Raw genomic sequence first — 23,964 nt, forward strand, 5'->3', positions numbered from 1 at the left:
TATATTTTACCACTTCATTCTACCTGAAATATTAATTTTACAGTCTTTTACATAATATCTTAATAGACTCATACAATTGAAAAAAAGAAACCACCTTCTGCTGGTCGTCTGTCATGTCCGAAGAATACACGTGTTTCAGAATTGTTAATATAGGGTAAAGGAAGTTGTGGTAAAGGACCATCTGGTGACAACTGACTTATATTCTGCAAAAGCAAACAAACAAAAGAAACTTCATCCATGCTTTAGCAAGTAAAAACTGTGTATCTTCTGAATAAAAAACAAATACGATTGGGCATCAAATATCTTGAACTAGAAAAAAATGCAATATTCTCAGTAAATCCTCAAAGCAATAAAAATGTGTTCCAAAAGGAACTTACTTATTTTAACTAAAAAGGTAAAACCCTCAAATTTTAGTGCAATTTTAATGGCAAGCTCTCAAATTAAGATTCTACTGAGAGTAAAACTGGTGACTTACCTTATAAACATAAAGATACTCTCGGAGGAAAGCTCCTTGCTGAGCAGCAGTTTGCTTGCTATCATTGAGCAAAATATGCCTGAAGGCCGATATAGCATTATCAAGTTGCCGAAGGGTAAAAGACTGGCGGCCAATTGTGAAGTTGATATGGTCTTCAGCAAGGGACCATCCTTTCCCTTTATAAACTTGCATTGCTTGACAATAGCATCGTAGAGCATGTTTTTTCTGTAAACATTTAAAATGTAAAAACAATTATGCATGCCACAAATTAAAAGCATATTATTAAAAAATATAAAAAGTTATTTTAGTGAAGAATGCACAAATCTGCAAATTTCAGTTTTGCTTGATTTCTCATTATTTTAAGCCTGTTTTGTTTAGTCTCCAGATCATTGTTCTTTTCCTTAATGCCTACACGGAAATATGTTAACATCTATTTATACATTTCTTGAAATCTACATACCGTGTTCCCCCCAAAAATCAACCTGTCCTGAAACTAACGCTTTGCCACATTTTTCACGTGGGCAAAAATATAAGCCCACCCCCCAATATAAGCCCCCTGGACAATCCCCCCTCCGCTCACCAACCCAGCGGTATCCCGAAGGCACCAAGCCGGGGGAGCCGGGGGGGGCAGAAAGGCGCTCACATTGCTTGGCGCCTTCAGGATACCGCTAGGTGCCATGCACTGACCTAGGGGGTATCCCTAATGTGCCAAGCTGGGGGGCGGACAGAGCGCCACGTGGCTTGGCGCCTTAGGGATACCCCCTAGGTCAGTGAATGGCTCTCTGCCCGGCCGAGGGAGGGGGGGGAGTTGCTGGGTGGCTGCTCCCTTGCGAGCGGGCTCCCAAAGAGCTGGGCACAGCCTCAGGGGTGAAGCAGCCATGAGGTGACCACGCTCATGAGCAGCCGCCCGGCAAACTCCCTCTCCAGCCGGGCAGAGAGCCATTCACTGACCTAGGGGGTATCCCTAAGGCGCCAAGCCACGTGGCGCTCTGTCCGCCCCCCAGCTTGGCACATTAGGGATACCCCCTAGGTCAGTGCATGGAGCTCTGCCCAGCTGAAAAGGGGGGTTGCGCAAGCGCTTTTCCGCCCTCAGCAAGCATGTCTCCCAGCCTCACCATGCCCTGGCCCAGCCGCCGCTGCCACGCTCTGAGCATAACTCTTCTCCGGCTTCCAAATTCCAAAACTCGGCTGCCGAGCCTTCCAGCAGTGGCCACACTAGGAGTGCGCTCTATGGTTGTGGGCCGGCTGCCGGACAGAGAGTCTTCCAGCAGCCAGTCCACAACCATAGAGCACACTCCTAGAGCGGCCGCTGCTGGAAGACTCGGTAGCCGAGTTTTGGAGTTTGGAAGCCGGAGAAGAAATTATGCTTAGAGCGCGGCGGCAGCGGAGCCCTAGCCCTGCAGGGAGAGTTGGGCCAGGGCATGGTGAGGCATGCTTGCTGGGGGCGGAACAGGCGCTCGCGCACCCCCCTTCTCCAGCCGAGCAGAGCTCCACGCACTGACCTAGGGGGTATCCCAAATGTGCCAAGCCATGGGAGCTGGGGAGTGGGCAGAGCACTATGTGCCTTGGCTGTGCCCGGCTCTTCAGGAGCCCACTCGCAAGGGAGCAGCTGCCCGGCAACCCTATAATAAGCCGTCTCCCTATAACAAGCCGAAGGCCATATTTCGTGGGGCAAAAGAAAATAAGACCCTGTCTTATTTTGCGGGAAACATGGTATTTGTATATCCAATTTTCTCAAATATATATGATTTTATGAGTGATGTCTAGACATACAATATATTTTTGTGCTCTTTTTCCTGAGGCATAGCATTTGTGTGGAGTACCTCTTATATATGTAGTTCATATAATGTTTTTAACTAGTGGACTGCATCATAGCACTTGGAAAGGAAAATACTGGATATATTTCTTTTGATTTGCATATGGTTCAGAAAGTAGAAACTGGTAAATTAACATTAAAATGCAAACCAAACAAATGTTTTCCTTATCTCTTATCAATATTGCTTATATTATTAAATATTGGGGAAGTCAAAGTTATTATTATTATTATTATTATTATACAATTGTATCACAGCGGCCAGTTGTTTCGCCGGATTTGGCATTGGTTACTAGTCGGGCCCCACCCAGGGGCCTAGGACGTCGTAACGTATTTTCGTAATATGCGTGCAGATCCAAGCAGTGCGGCTTTTTGCATTTGACTGATGGTGATTTTGTCAATTTTTAACTGTTTTAAATGTAATTCCAGTGCTTTTGGAATAGCACCCAGTGTGCCAATTACCACTGGAATTACCACTGCTGGTTTGTGCCATAGTCGTTGAATTTCGATTTTTAAGTCCTGGTATCTTGCGATTTTTTCATGTTCCTTCTCGGCGACCCTGCTATCACCTGGTATTGCGATGTCTATGATTGTGACTCTATTTTCTCAACCAGTGTGATGTCTGGTGTATTATGCGCCAGTATTTTGTCGGTTTGTATACGGAAATCCCACAAGATCTTGACCATCTGATTTTCTGTGACTCTTTCAGGCTGATGTTCCCACCAGTTTGTTGCTGTTTTAATATTATAATTTTTGCACAAATTCCAATGGATCATTTGTGCTACTGAATTGTGCCGCAATTTATAATCAGTCTGCGCGATTTTTTTACAGCAGCTGAGTATGTGATCAACAGTTTCGTCAGCTTCTTTGCAAAGTCTGCATTTGGCATCATCAGAGGATTTTTCGATTTTGGCCTTAATGGCATTTGTGCGGAAAGCTTGTTCTTGCGCAGCCAGGATTAGTGACTCTGTTTCTTTCTTTAATGTACCTGTTTTTAACCATAACCAAGTTTGTTCCCTGTCCACTTTATCTTTTATTTTTTCCAGAAATTGACCATGCAGTGCTTTGTTCTGCCAACTCTCCATTCTTGATTTTATCACATCTTTTCTGTATTCTTGTTTTGTCTGTTGGGCCTTCAGTAGATTTTTGTTCTTTACTTCGATTAATAGATGTTCTTGACTTTCTTTTAAATAATCAGCCAGTGCATGTTTTTCTTCTTCAACTGTTTGCTTCACTTGTAATAATCCTCTGCCACCTGATTTTTGGGGCAGATATAGTCTATCAGTATCACCACGTGGATGTAAACTGTAGTGCATTGTCATTAGTTTCCTGGTTTTTCGGTCCAAAAGGTCCAAATCAGCTTGTGTCCAGTTAACTATGCCAGCTGTGTATCTTATAACTGGTATTGCCCAGGTATTTATGGCCTTGATTGTATTTCCACCATTCAATTTAGATTTCAAAATTTTCCTAACTCTGTTGGTGTACTCTCGTCTGACAATAGTTTTTACTTCTCCATGCTTGATGTTATCCAACTGCAGAATGCCTAAGTATTTGTAGGCTTCATTTTCTTTGCATTTAATTAGTTGGCCATTGGGCATTTCAATTCCCTCAGATGCAGTGATTTTGCCCCTTTTTATGGATACAGTGGCGCATTTTTCCATGCCAAACTGCATTGAAATATCGGTGCTGAATACTCGGACTGTATTTGTCAATGATTGGATTTCTATTTCTGACTTTCCATAGAGTTTCAAATCATCCATATATAGTAAATGCGAAATTTTTTCAGCTTTTTTGGCTGTTTGGTAGCCTAATTTCATTTTTTTTAAGATTACTGATAGTGGGATCATTGCGATGATGAAGAGAAGAGGTGAAAGTGAATCACCCTGGAAAATTCCTCGCTTGATATTAACCATTCCGTAGCTCTCATTCCCTACTGCCAACTCAGTTCTCCATTGTTTCATTGCCTTTTCAGTAAAGGATGTAATATTTTTGCTAATGCCAGTTGTTTCTAAGCATTTTATGATCCAACTATGTGGCAGTGAGTCAAATGCCTTTTTGTAATCAATCCAGACCATATTCAAGTTCGTTTTTCTGTTCTTACAATTTTCTAATATCATTTTATCAATTAGAAGCTGATCTTTTGTGCCCCTGCTCCTTCTTTTGTTGCCTTTTTGCTCTACTGGCAAGATGTTGTTTGTTTCCAAATAATCCATCATGTTATCTGCAATAATGCCTGTGAGTAATTTGAAGGTTGTTGGCAAGCATGTTATTGGTCTGTAGTTTTCAGGTGTTGTTCCTTTAGTTGGATCTTTCTGAATCAAGTATGTTTTTCCAGTTATCAACCATTCATCAATTTGGCCCTTTTGTAAAATTTCATTCAGTTGCCTGGCCAATATTTCATGTAAACTGGTCAGATATTTGAGCCAGAAACCATGTAATTGGTCCTTTCCAGGTGATGTCCAATTCTTTACCTTTTTAACTCGATTTTTGACCATCTCAGATGTTATTTCTAATACTTGCATTTGTTTGTTGCCAATGCTTTTCTCAAAGTCATGTATCCACTTTGCTTCCTTGTTGTAGTCCTTTGCATTTTCCCACAATTCTTTCCAGAATTCAACTGTGGCCTGTTTTTCTGGTTTTTCACTTTTGGTGTCACCATTTACATTAAGACTTTGATAAAAATGCCGTTGGTCTGATCGAAATTGCTGATTTTGTTTATATTGGATGATTCGTGCCTCATATCTTTCAATTTTTCTAGCTGTTGCTGTTATCTGCTGTTTTACAATCTCTACAGCTTCATTGATGTTTCTTGTATCCAATCTATATCTCCTGATTAGCCTATCTATGATTTTGTTGTTTTTAAGCCGTTGCTCATGCATGTTCTTTAAGTTGCTAGCATCTGCCCTTAATTTTTTGATTTTTTGTTCTAAATGGATTTTCCACTTTGGGTTTGATGCTTTTTCTGTTGTATGACTAGGTACTTTAATTTTAATGCCTAGTTCATTAGTGACTATTACAGCTGCGCTGTACATTAACTGGTTTGTTTCCAAGATGGATCCTGGTTCAATTGTTGAAAACACTGCATTAACCATTTTCATGATAGGGGCCAAAATTTTCTTCGGCACAGTTTTTAGTGATGGTAAACGTTGCCTTTCCTCATTAAGCAGAAAATGCTCCATGATCTTATCCTTCAATTCTTTTTGTTTTTGAGTTAGTTCATCAGTTGGTTCAGTGATAACTGGTTCTAGTGGTGGTGATGTTATTTCCTCACCGAGAGCTTCTTCTGGGAGTTCTACTATAATGTCTTTAGTTGTGTCTTGAATATCAGTTCTTTCCGCTTGTGATATTGTTTTTTGGGTTTTGCAATTTGCCTGAATTTCCTCATGTTCAACTTCACTAAACACTTTATTCCGTATAATAAATCGCCTTTGATCTGCTAGTCGTTGTTCACTAACATTTGAATCTGGATATTGTTGTTTCCATAATTCATACATTCGCTTTAAATAGCCTCTTTTTTCTGGCTCTGAGTTGTAGTAACAGGCCATTATGGCACGGTTTTCATCTGCACTATATTTTTGTCGTTTTGTTGGCTGGTCCACTTGTAGCCCACTTGTCGACGGATGTCCAGGGACCCCAACGTCCGCCGCGGCCCTTGTTAACCCGCGTGACGACCGATGCGGTATGGAATTCTTATTTGTTTTTTTCACCATATTGTATGGGTTGGCGGGGTTTTTTTTACGGGACCAGATGCCAACCTGATCCCAACCTTCCTCCTTTCTCATCCGGGCTTGGGACCGGCAATGGCGGAGTTGTGATGTCTGGTGTATTATTATTATTATTATTATTATTATTATTATTATTATTATTATTATTATTATTATTATTATTAAATGGATTTATAGGCTGCCCAATCCCGGAGGACTCCGGGCGGCTTACAAAACAAAAGAAAGTAATTAGTAAAACATAAAAGAAAACAATTTAAAACATCATCATGCACCCAATCTAGTCGGGGCTGGACCTCAGTAATGAGGTCAACAGCCCCAAGCCTGCTGGAATAGCCAGGTTTTAACGGCTTTTCGGAAGGCCATGAGAGTGAGTAAGGTCCGGATCTCCGGGGGTAGTTCATTCCATAGGGTCGGGGCAGCCACAGAGAAGGCTCTCCTCCGGGGAGCCGCCAGCCAACATTGTCTGGCTGATGGCATCTGAAGGAGGCCCACCCTGTGGGATCTCACCGGCCGTTGGGAGGAATGTGGCAGTAGGCGGTCTCGCAGGTATGCTGGCCCTAAGCCATGTAGGGCTTTAAAGGTAATGACCAGCACCTTGAATTGCGATCGGAGACCAATAGGAAGCCAGCGCAGCTCGCGGAGGATAGGTGCAACGTGGGTGTATCTTGGTACACCCAATATCGCTCGCGCGGCTGCGTTCTGGACTAATTGTAGTCTCCGAACGCTTTTCAGGGGCAGCCCCACGTAGAGCGCTTTACAGTAGTCTAGTCTTGAGGTGACGAGGGCGTGAGTGACCGTTTGAAGTGCCCCCCGATCCAAATAGGGCCGCAACTGATGCACCAGGCGAACGTGGGCAAAGGCCCCCCTGGTCACAGCTGACAGATTCCAATGTGGATCCAGGAGGACCCCCAAGTTGCGGGCCCTCTCTGAGGGGTATAAATTCTCACCCCTCAGGATTAAGGATGGACTATCTGGACTGTCGTTCGGGGGCAACATCCACAGCCACTCGGTCTTGTCAGGATTGAGTGCAAGTTTGTTCACTCCCATCCAGATCCTGACAGCTTCCAGGCACCAGCACATCACTGAGTTGGCACGAGGCGGAGAGATACAATTGCGTATCGTCCACATATTGATGGTATTTAACCCCGTGCTGATGAATGATCTCACCCAGCGGCTTCATGTAGATGTTAAATAGGAGGGGGGACAGGACCAAACCCTGCAGCACACCATACTTAAGGGGCCTAGGGGTCGACCTTTGCCCCCCAACCAACACCGACTGCGACCTGTCGGAGAGGTAAGAGGAGAACCACCGTAAAACGGTGTCTCCCACTCCCACCTCTTCCAGCCGTCGCAGAAGGATACCATGGTTGATGGTATCAAAGGCCGCTGAGAGGTCGAGCACCAGGATAGAGGAATGTCCTCCATCCCTGGCCCGCCAGAGATCATCAGTCAGTGTGACCAAAGCGGTTTCGGTGCTGTACCCAGGCCTGAAACCAGACTGAAAGGAATCTAGATAATCTGCTTCATCCGTCGGAATTGAAGGGCCACCACCATCTCGACAACCTTCCCCCAAAAAGGAAGGTTGGAGACAGGACGGTAGTTCTTAAGAATAGCTGGGTCCAGAGGAGGCTTCTTAAGGAGGGGTCTTACCACCGCTTCCTTCAAAGGTTGTGGGAAAGATCCCTCCTGTAAATAGCAATAGCAGTAGACTTATATACCGCTTCATAGGGCTTTCAGCCCTCTCTAAGCAGTTTACAGAGAGTCAGCATATTGCCCCCAACAATCTGGGTCCTCATTTTACCCACCTCGGATGGATGGAAGGCTGAGTCAACCCTGAGCCAGTGGGATTTGAACCGCTGAACTGCTGATCTAGCAGTAGCCTGCAGTGCTGCATTTAACCACTGCGCCACCTTGGCTCTAAAGAAGCGTTCATAATCATCTGGAGCCAGCCTTGTGTTACCTCCCTGCTGGTCGAGACCAGCCAGGAGGGGCACGGGTCCAGTAAACAGGTGGAGGCACTCATCGCTCCCATGGCCTTGTCCACTTCCTCAGGGGTGACAACTCAAACTCATTCCAGGAAATCTGATCAAGACTCTCCCTCAGCATCTCCGCTGGTACTGCCCAAGTGGAGTCCAGGTCTGCCCGAATCTGAGTGATTTTTCCGACAGAAACTGAGCGAACTCCTCAGCCCTTCCCTGTAAGGGTTCCCCCGCATCCTCACCCTTCAAGAGGGAGCGGGTTACCCTAAACAGGGCGGCTGGGCAAGATTCTGCGGACGCAATAAGAGCGGAAAAATGCACACATTTTGCCGCCCGTATCGCCACTAAATAAGTCCTAATAAAGGCTCTTAATAGTGTTCGGTCAGATTCGGAGTTACTAACCCTCCAGCGTCGCTCTAGGCATCTCCTTTGGCGCTTCATCTCCCGGAGTTCCTCGGTAAACCAAGGTGCCCTCCTGGATCCACTGCCGCGGAGAGGCCGCAAAGGCGCAATCCGATCCAGCACCTCAGTCACCGCAGCATTCCAAGCAGCGACCAAGGACTCTGTCGGATTGTGGGCAATGGAGTCAGGTATCTCTCCAAGCTCCTTCTGAAATCCCAACGGGTCCATCAGGCGCCTGGGGCAGAACCACTTAATCGGCTCCACCTCCCTGCAATGGGGGAGAAGCTTCCTAAAGTCAAGCCTCAGCAAGGAGTGATCTGACCATGACAAGGGCGAGATCTCTATTCCCTTTAATTCAAGATCATGTCTCCACTGCCCTGAGAGAAATACGAGGTCGAACGTGTGTCCCGCTCTATGAGTCGGACCCTGAACTACTTGGGTCAAGTCCATGGTTGTCCTGGAAGCCATGAACTCCTGAGCCCTGTCAGAGCGTTCGCCCAGAGATGGCAGGTTAAAGTCCCCCAGTACCATTAGTCTGGGAAACTCTACCGCCAACCCAGCTACTGTCTCTAAGAGCGCAGGTAGGGCTGTTGTGACGCAGCTGGGAGGTAGGTACATCAGAAACAAGCCCAATTGAACCCCTAGGTCCAACTTCAAGAGAAGAGACTCACACCCCACAATCTCTGGAGCAGGGATACTGCGAGGAACTAATGACTCTCGGATAATAACTGCCACTCTCCCACCCCTTTTCTGGTGTCATGGTTGGTGGAGCACCTGGAACCCTTCTGGGCACGTTTCTGAGAGGGGGACTCCACCCTCATGGCCCAGCCAGGTTTCAGTAATACATGCCAGGTCTGCCCCCTCGTCTAATATTAAGTCCCGGACAAGGGGAGCTTTATAAACCACAGACCTGGCATTTAGCAACAGCAACCTGAGACTAGGGCCCTGATTTCCTCTGTCACCAGGTCCTTGAGTTGAACTTGAAGGGCCGGAACAAGGGATCGCTGTGATGTAGCGAGCCCTTCTTCCCCGGAAATGGCTAGCCCTGCAGCTCCCGTCATATCTGCCCCTCCCGGTCGTAACCGAGATGCTCCGACCCGCCCCCATCCCCATAGACCCTCTCCCATGGCCCCTATTCTTCCCGGCAGGCAGAACATACCATTCGTTCTAGGATGGGAGGCGGGTATGGGCCCCCATCCACTTCTGCTTCTGCACTCAGTGGAGGGGGCTCCAGGCCGCACTCTCAGTCCTCTCATATATACCACACAAGCATTCTCCTCATATACACCACACAATAATCATTAAAAAAATAGCACAATATAATCAAATAATAAATTAGTTAATTTAAAAGTGGGCACATTCTTCTTCATTCAGACATTCACACACACACACACACACTCCACAAACAGGTTAAACGCAGATCTTGATTCCGCACAAGCGGTACGCGCAAGTTCGAATAGCTGGAACTGATAATGGTTTGGGAGGGAGAGTTCCTCGTTCTCTCTTTCCCTCCTGTGAGGCCCGGAAAAGTGCAAAAAAGGGTCCAAAGTCTGGGGTGGCTGGGGAGGGGGGAGGGGGGGAAGGCACCAGTTGGAAGGGGCACTGGATCCCCGCCCGCATTTTCTCCATGTTCCGTCGTCTCCTTCTGTAAGAGGCGTGTGGAACGAGGCAAAACGCAGAAGCTGCCAACACGCCAAAAGGTCATCATAGTCATTGCAGTGGTGGTGTAGCCCGAAAAGGTAAAACAGAAGAGAAGAAGGAAGTGAGGCTCCGGCCGGAGCCAGGAATGGCGGCAGCTGGGGGGGGCGATCGCTCGATCCCCAGGCGCACCGCTTTCCCGAACTGACGGCGCCGCAGACAAGATGGTCCAAGAAACAGCGCCGTCCGAGGAGGCGTTCTTAGGGCAGCAGCGAACGGTGGCAACCGCAGTAGAAGAGGCCAGATGCAGGGTCCCAAAAGCCGAGGTTGAGATAGTCAGAGCGTCTGGCAGTGAGAAGCCCTGCAGCGGTGGTGGCAGGGCAGAAGAGAGGCCGCAGCGGGAAAGGAGGAGGGGGGGTGCCCAGAACAGCAACGGCGGTGGCAGACAGAGCCAGCCGCCCAGTCCCAAAGCATATTGCCGCAACTCACCATCCCCCCCAAGGCAGCGGAGCACAGCCCGTTGCATCGGTAAAGCCTGGCATCAGCCCAACGGTTCCCTGCGGTAGTAGGGCCGAGATCGTCGTTGTCGTTGGCGCAGGAGTCACCGAGGGCGGCAACACCATCCGAAAGCTGCCTGAAAGCAGCGTCCTTCCAGGTAGTTGCCTCTCTGGATCCTCTAGATGTTGGCCTCGCACAGGAACCCCTTTTCCGCAATTTCCAGGCTTTAGTTCCATGAAGCTTTTGTTATTTTGTCTTTCTCAAAGCCCGAGCGACAGAGCTTAGGCAGCTATCTTCCTTCCTTCCTTCCTTTTTCTCCTCCTGGGATTTTTGCTTCTTTGCATTCTTGTCTTCGGCGCTTCAGACATATGAGAGGCCTTGTTATTAAACGTGATGATAGTTGTGCGTGGAAATTTGATGAAATGCTTCAAGACGCTTTCCCATTTTCCGGAAGCAGAAGTTAAATTAGAAGCTAGCAATATTAATCATTATCATAAAGGAAGTGCTTTGTTATAAAATTCTAAATGCTGTTTATAATAGCTATTTCACTCACCTAAATCATTTTTGCCAGGAATTAAAAAAAACAGTGATACAGTAATATATTTCTATAATTCAGTTACCTAACAATAAAGGATTTGACGTTACCATAAACATTTGGAAATAAGGCATCGGATCATTTTATTAATTTTTTTTCAATCCTGATAAGTGAATAAGAAATCTCTATACTGTTAAAATTCTTGTTCCTGCAACAAGCTGGTACAATGGTGCTTCATAGGACAAAGCCTTTTCAACAAGGTACCTCTCAAATGGGCTAACTTACAAAATATATAAAAAATGGTACCCATGACTCCCATGGAATTGCAATTTTATGACATACATAATACATTATTATAAAGCTTTTTATCTTATAATAAAAGATGTTATAAAATGTTTCTTGTGGTTAACTGCAGAGGTTTGTCTATGTCAGTGGTAGTGTTCCCTACCGTCCACTAGTGGGCGTTCCAGCTTTCATTGTGGGCGGTAGGGGTTTGCTGTAACTCTGCTTTATAAATTTTATAAAGTAAAGTTACTTCCCTACTTTATAAATCACCATTACTGTGGAACCAGTGGGCGGTTAGAAAATTTTACTACTAACTGAGATACAAAAGTGGGCGGTAGATATAAAAAAGTTGACTATCCCTGGTCTTTGTTATGCAATTCCGCATGGGCTATTTTCAAGGTAGTTATATTTCTGAATATCCCTCTGAATTTTTAAGAATTTTCCAGTGCGGTAGAAGCTCTACTATTGTTAAGGCATCAAGGAATCTGCTAAGGAAATGATGACCCAACAGGTCACGAGTTGTTTAGTATAATACTACAAGTGAAAAAACAAATCTTTAACTTTAAGAATTATATTCCACTTTACGACCCAAATATGACATTCCAAGCTATTACAAGAGTTATATAAAGAAGAATTTCAAAATAATTTGCCAATATATTAATTTAGGTCCTTCCATTATCAGTATGTGACAACGATGCAGAATTAATTCTCTGCTATGAGTCACATGTAATTCTCTCTTCAGAGATTTATCAACTTTGTTCTCTTTTTCTCTGGTTTGACAAAATTCTACATATTATTCTAGAATTGTTAAGGACTTTAGAACTTGATATGCTATAAAGTTTTGCTATGATTATTTATATATAGGTAAAATTTCATACTGGTTTGAATTATATAAAATACACTAAGACATGCCAGAATAGGGGCTGGGGTGAACTTTTCCCTGCAATCCATGTGTCGCTTTGTTCCTCCCCCACAAACACCGAGGCAGTAAAGTATAACATTAAATTTAAAAAACATTGAAACAAATCAACCAAATTGTGAGAATTTCTTTTGTGATCTGCCAAACTTACCTGTCCTGCTTTACTATATCTATGTCCAGCCAGTATCATATGAAAGGCAAATTTTCTAACCATAGGATTTTTCATGTTTATAAAACAATGTGCAGCTTGTTCCAGCAGCAGTGCACTTCGAAGATCTGAATCCTATTAGAAAGAGTGAATAATGAGACAACTGGCAACTATCTTTACAACAAGATCTGAAGACCAAAGCTATGCAAACACCCATTATATTACCACTTCAGAAAAACAGTGTCTGTTTTATACATAACTAACACTGAATAAATTAACTAAAATCCGTGAAAACGGATTATAATCCCCTGAGAACAGATGGATAATTAAATTCACTTTGTGATCAAATCTCATTTCTTATCATGGACAGAAATATCCATCAGAAGGGAAAATATATCTCAGACACAGGTTTTTTTAGATAATGTAGGATTCTGTTACTGAATCCATCCATGTACATACTTGTTTTCAGAACAAAGAAGCTTCTTAGTATTGTAAATTATCTCTAAAACATTTAGTAATTTTTTTTTCAGATTATATCTCATCAGTTGAAGTTTAATTAATTTTCTATCCTCACAGTTTATTTCTATGAACATAATTTATATATCTGTTTTAAATATAGTGTTGTTTCTCAGAATTGAAACTGAATGAAAAGACTGAGCTGGTTAAAAAGCTTATATTTCTAGTTGATACCATATTATTTATTGATTTATAAAGCAGTAACATATCAGTTTAAAAAGCATATTATCTCATTGTCTTCTAAGCATTAGTGACAGAGTAGGCAGAGAATGGTTATAGGAAAAAAATTATTACAAAAATAAACATTATAATAAAATGATTTCCACAAGTATATCCTCCTCTTGATTTGATTCAGATTATGATGTTTTATTCTTATTAATCTCAAAAATTCTCCATTTTGTAATCCTTTAATGCACATATTCCATGTCCTGAATCACACATGTGCATCAGTAACAATGAATTACTTTATTGCTACCTAGTAATCAAATTAGCACAATGTGTTTCAACATATTTAATACACTATATAATCTTTCAGCTATTCCAGCTCACATTTCTAACACTCACCATGCCCATCCAAGCGCTCTGCTGCCATTTTTTTCCACAGAAAAATTAAAAAAACAAGAATGTAAGCTTTAAAATATTTCAATTTAAAAAAAAGAAAATGAAGATTGGGAACAACAACTGAATATTACAAACTTAACTCTAACTGTAATTTTGAAATGCTCATTAAAATCTGATTAAAAACTATAGTTGATAATATGCAACTGAAGTATCCATTATATGGTTTCAAAATATTGTTTCTAAATAATTTTAGAATAAGATTCCTTATGATCCTATTACCAATAAAAATATGCTTAAATAATTTAAAGGCCTTGCATTGAATCACATATTCATTATTTTTCCTTTTAATTATCTTATGATTTCGAGACCATTTTTTTTACTCTATTTGAACATGCATGATTTTAAAAGGCATAAAATGTGAAGTTGCACATTTTCAGCACCTATCACGTCTGTTTACTTGAACATGTTTTCTTTTTCCAGATAAAAAGTGCACAAATGTACTATAAATTATTATAACTCTTTTGGTGAATTCTGTTAGGATGTTGCCAGTATGAGTGTGAGTAAGGAATTAATTTATAGCCATAGCAGATAAATAATTTTCCTATAAACAAATAAATGTAATATAATGTACATGCAATTACACACAGAAAAAGTATTATTTTAAGCTTACAAATCTTTCTTCTTGATACTATTCCATCTACTTAAGAAATGCACATTTTTAAAATCTTTTTTTCCTTTTTTGCAACATACAAAAACAAAACAATAAAAATATTATCTACCTCACTGGTTAAACGAATGAGGAGAGCAGCTGCCTCTGAATATTTGGTTTGGCTTTTTAGTATTTCAGCACTAAGGAGCACACATCTCTCTGCCAGCAACATATTCCTATGAAACACAAAATAAATTCTTTGGGTATAATTTAATATCCCATGTATTGAACTCTCATAGAAAATATGCACTGAATATTTTAATTAAACATAATCAATAAAAAATTTATTTTCTCCAATTTTGATTATGAAATAGTGAATAATTCTAAACACTGTAATAATAGTCGTGCCATATGTAATACTAAGGATTTAACCTAGTAGAATAATGATAAAACTTATGAATTGTTGTAGAACAGTGTATAGTTATTTAAAATAAGAATTTGCCTTTGCCTTCAGGAAGGCATTATTATGTTTGATTCCATTTAAGAGAAAATGATTTTATAGTTAAACTACAACTGCCATTATTTTTATTGTTGTTATTTCACTAATTATGCATGCATCATTATGGAATGATGAAAAAATGTTTAATAAGATTGTTTTATCTTCAACTGAGAAAAACCAAATATAACCACATACTTGCATATGTCTCTATAGGTCTGGATTGCAGTCTCCATGTAATGAGCAGGATATGGCCTTGGTGCTCCTGGCTGCAGAAAAGCCGACACCGCTGCCATTTCCTGTAAAGCAAAAGTGGTCATTAAATAATTTTGCTACAATTCTGTAATCTGAAAAAATTATTTGGGCACAAATATTCACATATGAATACCATGAGTCAACTGCATTTTATAGTACAATAAATGTGAGCTTCCAAACATATTGTACAGATTCAGCATAATTCACAATGGTGTGAATGACAAAATCAAAACAATACCCACAGAATCTTAGCACATCCATTTTACTTTTAAAGTCATTTTGAGAGCTCTGACTAAAAACAGTTAATGCACATTTGTTTTAACCTGAGCTGGCAAAAATCATGTTAAAGTTACAATCCAGTAAGAAAATAAAAGAGCAATAGAAGTATCCTGCTCCTATGCTCTGACTGTCTTCTGTATCTGCATGAGACCTAGATTTATATACATTATGAAATAGGTATATACATAATCTTTGGCATTATGTGAAAAATGTAAACAATACATATCTAATAACAAAGATTATATGTATAAAAAAATGACAGATGATATGCAACAGGTGATACTACAGGACAATATACTTGAGCTAATGCCAATGTCATTCATGTCAATAATAGAGGATGCACTCATTTGTTTTGGTTTGAAATGTTTTAATATATGAAACAGCATTCTCTGCTTTTGTTCTTTTCAGAACATTACCTCTCTCTTTCTCTCTCTCTCTCTCTCTCTCTCACACACACACACACACAGACATTTTGTTATACTATGTAGATGAAAAGTTTAACCTTTAATCCTTTTCAAAATATTTTTACATTTTAAAAGTTAACTTGAAGTCTGACAAAGTTATAGATTCTGTAACTTCATGTAGCTTTATTTATTATTGGTTAATTTAGCCTTCCATCCTTCCGAGATCAGTAAAAAGAGGTCCCAGATTATTGGGGGCAATATGCTGACTCTAAACATCTTAGAGAAGGCTGTGTGAAGCAGTATATAAGTCTTAAGTGCCATTGCTAAATTTCCAATAACTGTCACAGCTTGCTGAGGCTATTGTAGCAGCAATATCTCAAAAACACATTCCTCTTTTCTTTTATAATCCCACATTTAATTTTCCAGTGTCAAATCATATGACAATGCCTAATGACCCTACAACTAATGGTCAAAGTCTTTAGGGGAACTAATAAGTGCTAATTGAATAAATGGAGGCAATTACTGAATGGGCATTAACCTTTCTATTCGTCAGCCTATTTGCTTTAATAGGCAGTTAACGTGATTCCAGTATTGATTCTGTAGAATGGACACAAAGTTTCAAGCTGCCTTACCAAGTCCAATAGCTATAGATATATTTTCTAAAAATTGTCTCCTCCCTTATTTAAATTTATGCACTGGTAACAACTTTTGACGCTTCAAGATTTCAATTAGCTCAAGCCTAAGAATTCAGAAGAGCTTATATTGTTGTAAGCTACATAAGAGAAACATCTGAACATATAAGGTGGCACATAGGCAATATTCACTTAAGATTTTTTTGTGCAAAGCAACATGTAGAAAAACACAAACATATTTTTTTGCAAATATGCTAATGCACCAACCAGTGCTCCTGCTGCATACAGCATTGCTTGATCGTTCAAAAAGTCTTTCTTTGCTGTATGATAACAACTATACGCCAGTTCATAGTGCTGCACCAAAAAACACAAATCTGCCATTTTCCTGATTTGAAGCTCTGGTGCTTCTGGGGAGTACCTGAACATAGAAACAAATAAAAATGCACAATTTATGTTTTAAAAAGTCATACCATATTCATAAAGATATAAGCTTCAAACCAAATTGCAGCTAGTGCACATTACCAATTTAATATATCTATATGTTCAAAGAAAGGAATAACGTTAACAGCCATTTCTAGCCTATATATAAATTTTTTAAATGAAAGATATATTGGTCCCTTGAAGTTATATATCATAATTAACAATAACTGCTTGATTTCTCTTCTATTTAGTTTCAAATCTGTTAGAAAACTACAGGTATGCCTGGATACAAAGTTTTTCATCTACAAGAGAACAATTATATTCATGGAACATGTCACCCCATGCATGTGACCGTGTCTTCCATTTGTGTAACATAAGCTATGGACCCAACTCACCAAGAAGAAATTAATTCATATTAAATATTTTATTTAAAAAAGGATTACCAATTCTAATTTCAACAAAACTATATAGAACAGTGCTTTTCTTTTCTTCTCTAGGGTCAAAAGTAAACAGGTAGTCCTTGACTTAAAATCATTCATTTAGTGACTATTCAAAATTACAACATTATTGAAAAAAGTCACTTATGACCATTTCCCACACTTATAACCATCGCAGCATCAGCATGGTCACATGATCAAAATGTGTCTACTTGGTAACTGTCATGTGTGTGATGGCAGTGCTTTCCTGGGATCACCCTTGTAACCTTCCCAGCTGGATCCTGACAAGCAAGTTCATGAAGGAAGCCAGATTCACCTAGCAACCACATGATTCACTTAACAACTGCCTTGCTTAGTAACTAAAATTTGAAGCTCAATTGTGGTTGAGGATTACCTGTATAGTAGTAATCAAAATGCAATTTACAGCTGTAGCAATCATATTTTGAGTATATCCAAAGCAGAAGCAAAGAATTTGAAGGTCATATTTTCAACTATTTTTTTAAGATAATTAGTAGCAAGCTCATTTTTAGCATATACTATATATATATATATATATATATATATATATATATATATATATATATATATATATATATATATATATATATATATATATTCATATTCAATATGCCATATCTTTTGACCACACATGCAACCGCTTCCTACCGCCTCTTTCAGTGCTCCCTAAATAGATGAGAAAACTTTCAATTAACCACAGTTATTCAGTTGATATACCTGTGGGCAACACATGATTTTTAACCAGTGTGGTAAATAGTGCTGGATGGGAGCCACTCATTACGGTACATATTGGTATCAGGGAAAATAGCTGGATAATTTGAAGTGCCTTTCTCAAAAATGCTATCTATATTCACACAGTGCAAAGCAGACATGCCGATTATCTGGATCCCTTTCAGTCTGGAGTCAGGCCTGGCTTCAGCACGGAAACCGCTTTGGTCGCACTGACTGATGATCTCTGGAGAGCTAGGGATGGAGGTCATGCCTCCATCCTAGTGCTTCTTGACCTCTCAGTGGCCTTCGATACCATCGACCATGGTATCCTTCTGCGACGGTTACAAGAGGTGGGGGTGGGAGGCACCGTTCTTCGGTGGTTCTCCTCCTACCTCTCAGACAGGTCGCAGTCGGTGTTGGTCGGGGGGCAGAGGTCGACACCTAGGCCCCTGAAATATGGGGTCCCACAGGGTTCGGTCCTGTCCCGCCTCCTGTTTAACATCTACATGAAGCCGCTGGGTGAGATCATTCGGCGGCACGGGATAAAATACCATCAGTACGCGGACGATACCCAGTTGTATCTGTCCGCCCCGTGCCAACTCAATGAAGCGGTTGACGTGATGTGCCAGTGCCTGGAGGCTGTCAGGGTCTGGATGGGGGTTAACAAGCTTGCGCTCAATCCAGACAAGACCGAGTGGCTGTTGTCCCAAAAATTTGGCTAGTACTCCATCACTCAGGCTGGGGGCTGAAATTTTACGCCCCTCAGACAGGGTTTGCAATTTGGGAATTCTCTTGGACCCACAGCTGACCTTAGAACATCATTTGTCGGCTGTGACCAGGGGGGCATTTGCCCAGGTTCACCTGGTGCACCAATTGCGTCCCTACCTGAACCGGGAGGCACTCGCAACAGTCACTCATGCCCTCGTGACCTCAAGACTGGACTACTGCAATGCGCTCTACATGGGGCATCCCTTGAAGAGCATTCGGAGACTTCAGCTCGTCCAGAATGCAGCCGCGCGAGCGATTGTGGGTGCACCTCGGTACACCCACGTTACACCTATCCTCCGCAAGCTGCACTGGTTACCGATTGGTCTCCAGATACGCTTCAAGGTGCTAGTCGTCACTTATAAAGCCCTTCATGGTATTGGACCTGGGTACTTGAGAGACCACCTGCTGCCAATTACCTCCCAAAGACCCATTAGATGACACAGATTAGGCCTCCTCCGGGTTCCGTCTACTAGCCAATGTCATCTTGCCACTACTCGGGGGAGGGCCTTCTCTGTGGCGGCTCCGGCCCTTTGGAACGAGCTCCCCGCAGAGATTTGGACCCTCAACTCTCTCTAGGCCTTCCGAAAAGCCGTTAAAACCTGGCTGTGTCGGCAGGCCTGGGGTCGATGAGTTCCCTTCCCCTCTCGAATCGTGTGGCTGTTGGTTGTTTTAAATGCCCTGTACTTTTTGTAGTTTTTGTGTTTTTCCCTCCCCCCTCCTTGGGTTTATGCGCCGCCCTGAGTCCCGCTGGGAATAGGGCGGCATATAAATAAAATGAACCTCGCACCTCGAACAAGCAGAATTGAGCAATCTCAATCTGTGAATTAAGACAATGGTACTGAATGTTGGGGAGGGATTTAGATTTTTCAGATATTGTGATACTTTTCAGGAGAAGCCACATTTGTACAAAAGGATAAACTGTGTCAACTAAGAAGGGTACTAGAATGCAATTGGGCAATATTAGAAAGGTGCTAGAGCATGCCTTAAACTGATCCCATGGAAGAAAGTAGAGAAAAGAAAGTAGAGAAAATGAAATACATTTGTTCTGCAAAATTACAAGGAATAAAACTGGAAGCATGTTAATCAATTTTGATAATAAAGTTGACTTATTTTTCTAACATGAAGTACAGCATCCCTTCTGTCTTAATTTTGTTGGATATATATGGGTTTCCTATTTTTAAAAGTTATTCTTTTAAAACATTAAGTTATCCAAAGTTATTCTGGAGTCAGACAGCCCTTAAATCTAATAAAATAACTTTAAGGGGGGAAATCACCCCAGAGTCAGATTGGGAAAGTTAGAATGATCCATGATGAAAGAAAAACAAGTATTACAAACTTTACACAACGCTGGGGGAATGAAAATATCAGTGTTCCAAATATCATGCAGAATTAAATCAGAGTCCAAGGCAGAGCTATCCTTAAGGTTCCAATTTAATAAGACAGACATGTTAGGCACACAGCTGTGGAATTCCAATACTGGAAATGACATCAGAATTCCACCCAGTTAAAAGTTCATGATCTTGTCCCCACACCCACAATCCATCACATGGTCCAATCTTCTTCTTCCACACTGGCGTCTCCACCCAGCTGCTTCTGGTCAGGTGTGAAAGTGCAGAGACAAAGGATGACCTTGGCTTCTAGTAAAGAATGAAAATAATACATTCCACAATCCTACTCCTTCTATTCCCCCCTCCCATCGACTATACTTAAAGAAACAGCATAATGAAATAAGAGAAAGTGTGGAAGGCCAAAATTCTATAAATGCAGGCCTGACAGAAATTTTCTCATGACATATCTCTTGATAAAGGTTTTTAGAAAGACAGAAAGGAGTATAATGGAAGCAGAATTATCCTATATGTCAAAGGCATGGATTCTTCTGATTCATTGGGGGTATCCATATCAATCTACAAAGTGTTAGTACTAAGAAAATATTATCATTTCCTTGGCCAAGAAACTAAAGCTGATGTACAGATGGAATTTAGTCATTAGTGACTGCAATCACCTTCATAAAGTCTGAGAAAATGCATGTTCTGGATACAGCAAAAACCAAACTGCTTATGTCTTGGAACAGCTAGTCAACAACAAGAAGAAGAAGAAGAGAGCACTAGACTTAATCTTAAACTATGCTCAGAATTTTGTCCAAGATCTAAATGTTTTGGAGAACTGATCATAATTTTATAATCATCAACTGGAATGTGAACGGATGTTTACCACCAACATGCTCTCAGAAGAAAAGACTTCCAAAAACAACAGTGGCATCATTGAAAAGAAAAATGAAGGGATAGTAGTAAGGGCCATTTTCTTCATAATGCTTGAAAGTTATTAATAAATATACCATATCAACTAGAATATACACCTAAAATTAGGCAAAAAAGTTAGGCATCTAGGCAAAAAAAACCAAACCCTTAAGTAGTTAATAAGTAGCTTCACAATTGCTATTAAAGACAAGGCTTCTTTAAAAAAAATGGAAATATTGGCCCGCTGGGGAGTACTGTACAATGAAGAACATAAAATGTGGCCAGAGAAATAGAGGCGGTCAAAAAAAGTGACAGCCCCCCCCCCAAAGACCCCTGCACATTGTAAACACTGAAACAAAGAGTAACAATGTTTACATACTGTATATACTCGAGTATAAGCCTAGTTTTTCAGCCCACTTTTTGGGCTGAAAAAAGCCGCCTCGGCTTATACTCGAGTCAGTGAAAAATTTGCCCGAAATGGAGGAGAAAAAGGGGCGGGGCCATGCCGCTGGGTGACACTCGTGAATGGCCCAGTGCCCCTGTGTTTCCCCTCCCTCTGTGTCAGTTTGCCGCGCAGCGCGCACCGCACCATCCCCCCTCCTCACGTTCTAATGTAATGCAGGGCTGTCTTACAATTCCCCTTCCTCCCCCTCCTGCCGCTCTGCAACGATGTCCCACCTCCTCCTTGTTATGGCAAGCAGCCACATAGCGATGTCCCACCTCCTCTGGTACAGTGATCCAATGATAGGAATCACTGTGCCGTGTGTCATAGGAGGCGGGACATCGCTCCCACGGCTGCACGGGACATCATCATCACAGCGGGACATCAGCATCATGAGGTGAGTGAAGTATTTCATTGAATACACCGCTAGTTTACTGTTTTTCTTTGAAATAAATATTCAAAAACATTATTGGTATCTATTTTTATTTTTGAAATTTACCGGTAGCTGCTGCATTTCCCACCCTAGGCTTATACTCGAGTCAATAACTTTTCCAGTTTTTTTGTGGTAAAATTAGGTGCCTCGGCTTATATTCGGGTCGGCCTATACTCGAGTATATACGGTATGTTTGATTTGGAATATGAAACTGACTCAGGACATGATGGGGGGGTATTAAAGACGTGTTAGAATGAGATAAAAAAATAGCAAGTAAGTGAATTAATTATTTGCATTTGTCCTCACTGATAAATATAGGAACTTAGTTTATTTTTCAGGAACAAGATCAGACAAGATGAGCCAAGCAAAGATAAAGAGATGGACAAAAAAGGGATCTATCCCTCATTATACTGGAGATGGTATCCACCTAAGAGTTTTTAAAGAACTTAAATGTGAATTTGCTGATCTTTTCACAAAATTATGCACTTACACTTTAACAATACCATTTGTTTCTAAGAAATGGAAAATGCCAATATGAGCCATTTTTAAAAATAGAATTATAGATAAGGAAATTACAAGTCACTTAGTTTCATATCTGTCCCACGGAAGAATTTTTTTTAAAAAGCTATTAAAAAAGCTTCCCTTGTCCTTGGCTATCTGGATTCCATAAAGATTAAGTCTGGTCTCACTAACCTTCTAGACATTTTGAGAGGGTCAACAAGCATGTAGACAGGGATGACATAATAGACCATATATACTTGGACTTTCTTAAAAGCCTTTGACAAAATCCCTCACCAAAAGCTTGAGCAAACTCAGCTGGAGTGACAACTGGTTTAAAAACAGAAAATAGAAAGTAGGAATAAATGGGTGATTTGTACACTGGCAGGTAACATAAACCATTAATACATTAATGGAATCTAAGCTGGCAGTGTCTGCCAAGAAAAGGGATCCTAGAATCACAACAGACTGCTTGATGAATGCCCAGCATGCAGTTTCTGTAATATATAAATTCCATGCTTGGAGTACTGAGACCAAAATTATTGAAATAGAAGCATCATTGTACAAATGACAAATTACTTAGGGCAGAACAAATCAGGATCTTAAAGCACAATTAAAATGTGGATAAATGTCCTGGTTTGTTATGAAATTGTCAATCGTCTCCAATTTGGATATAAGGAAAACTATGGTTAAGAGAAAGTTTACTAATTTAATCATGATGAGCTCATAAAGAAGACCACAGGGTTGCATCTGTAAGCAAAAGACCTACCTAAATGGAGATATAATCATTCAAAAGTAGTTATTGTTAATTGTGTTTATATTATTAAAATAACAATAAAATGCATTTTATTTATTTTATTATAAATATAAATTTATTAGCCACCCAACTCCAGTGGACATGGAAATTAGAAAAGACAAAACCCAATAAAATTCAAGCATTCTTCATTTTTATAAACAGCTGTACTTACAACAAACCAGATGTGTTTTTTAGTTCATTCACACCTTTCTCAGGAACTTTACCTCCAGTAAACCATTTTTTGGTTGCAGAAAATAAAGATCTACTCAAACCTTTTCTAGATATTAACTGAAAGATAGAAATATTTTTTCACTGAAATGCAATAGTTTATTATTCACAGAAAACATTTACTTTTCAGAGATTTACAGCTATCTAAAAAACTATGTATTTCATATAGAATACTAGATTCCAATCAAATGTTTATAACAGTTATAGACCAGCATAAAGAAGGTGAAATGAAAACAATAGTTTTTAAAACAAATTATTATGACAAAAATCCACAAAATTAGAAAAATTAAAAATACATTTAAAACATATATATATTGTCTGCTTTTTAAACTTTTGTTTTTTACACAGGTGTGCATGGAGAGAGAGGGAGAGGGAGGGGGGGAGAAAGAGGATGAGACTAAAAAAGTCAGATAATTTTCTTTTCAGCTTTTTTAAAATACTGCTATCTGTTATCTTCAGAAAACAACATATGCTTCATTTTAGGAAATGTATGAATTTATAGGTTTACTCATCTATTGAGCATTGTTATATAATTCTCTTCAGCAATAGATTCAAAGGGAAGAATAATTATTCATTGTCATTACATATTTTATCAAAGTAATCTGAAGGGCTCTGCATAAAAGGAGTCTTGCATTTATTGGCTCTAGCTTTCATTTGTTAGTTCAGATCATTTAAAATATATTGTGTTGGGGTTTCTAAAGCATTACATCATCTTTATAAATGAATGGCAATGACATTTGTATTAAATTTCAATGTTAAATATCAAT

The 23,964-nt window shown here is 40.6% G+C and overlaps 1 protein-coding gene across 5 annotated transcripts in view; it reads right to left on the minus strand.

The window, feature by feature from the left end:
- The window catches only part of TRAPPC8 (trafficking protein particle complex 8), a 78,487-nt gene that overhangs the window by 19,589 nt on the left and 34,934 nt on the right, over positions 1-23,964 (minus strand). For 3 of the 5 annotated variants that reach the window (XM_032223134.1, XM_032223132.1, XM_032223136.1), the window contains 8 exons: positions 23,142-23,257; positions 16,477-16,627; positions 14,838-14,938; positions 14,274-14,379; positions 13,498-13,518; positions 12,421-12,552; positions 476-700; positions 95-203 (listed from right to left, as the gene is read on the minus strand). In XM_032223134.1, coding sequence (XP_032079025.1) covers positions 95-203; positions 476-700; positions 12,421-12,552; positions 13,498-13,518; positions 14,274-14,379; positions 14,838-14,938; positions 16,477-16,627; positions 23,142-23,257 — 961 coding nt within the window. The remainder of the gene's footprint in view (positions 1-94; positions 204-475; positions 701-12,420; positions 12,553-13,497; positions 13,519-14,273; positions 14,380-14,837; positions 14,939-16,476; positions 16,628-23,141; positions 23,258-23,964) is intronic. The other 2 variants (XM_032223135.1, XM_032223133.1) reach the window with 1 other exon arrangement.

This window comes from Thamnophis elegans, chromosome 8 (genome assembly GCF_009769535.1).
Source record: "Thamnophis elegans isolate rThaEle1 chromosome 8, rThaEle1.pri, whole genome shotgun sequence".
Lineage (NCBI taxonomy): Eukaryota > Metazoa > Chordata > Lepidosauria > Squamata > Colubridae > Thamnophis > Thamnophis elegans.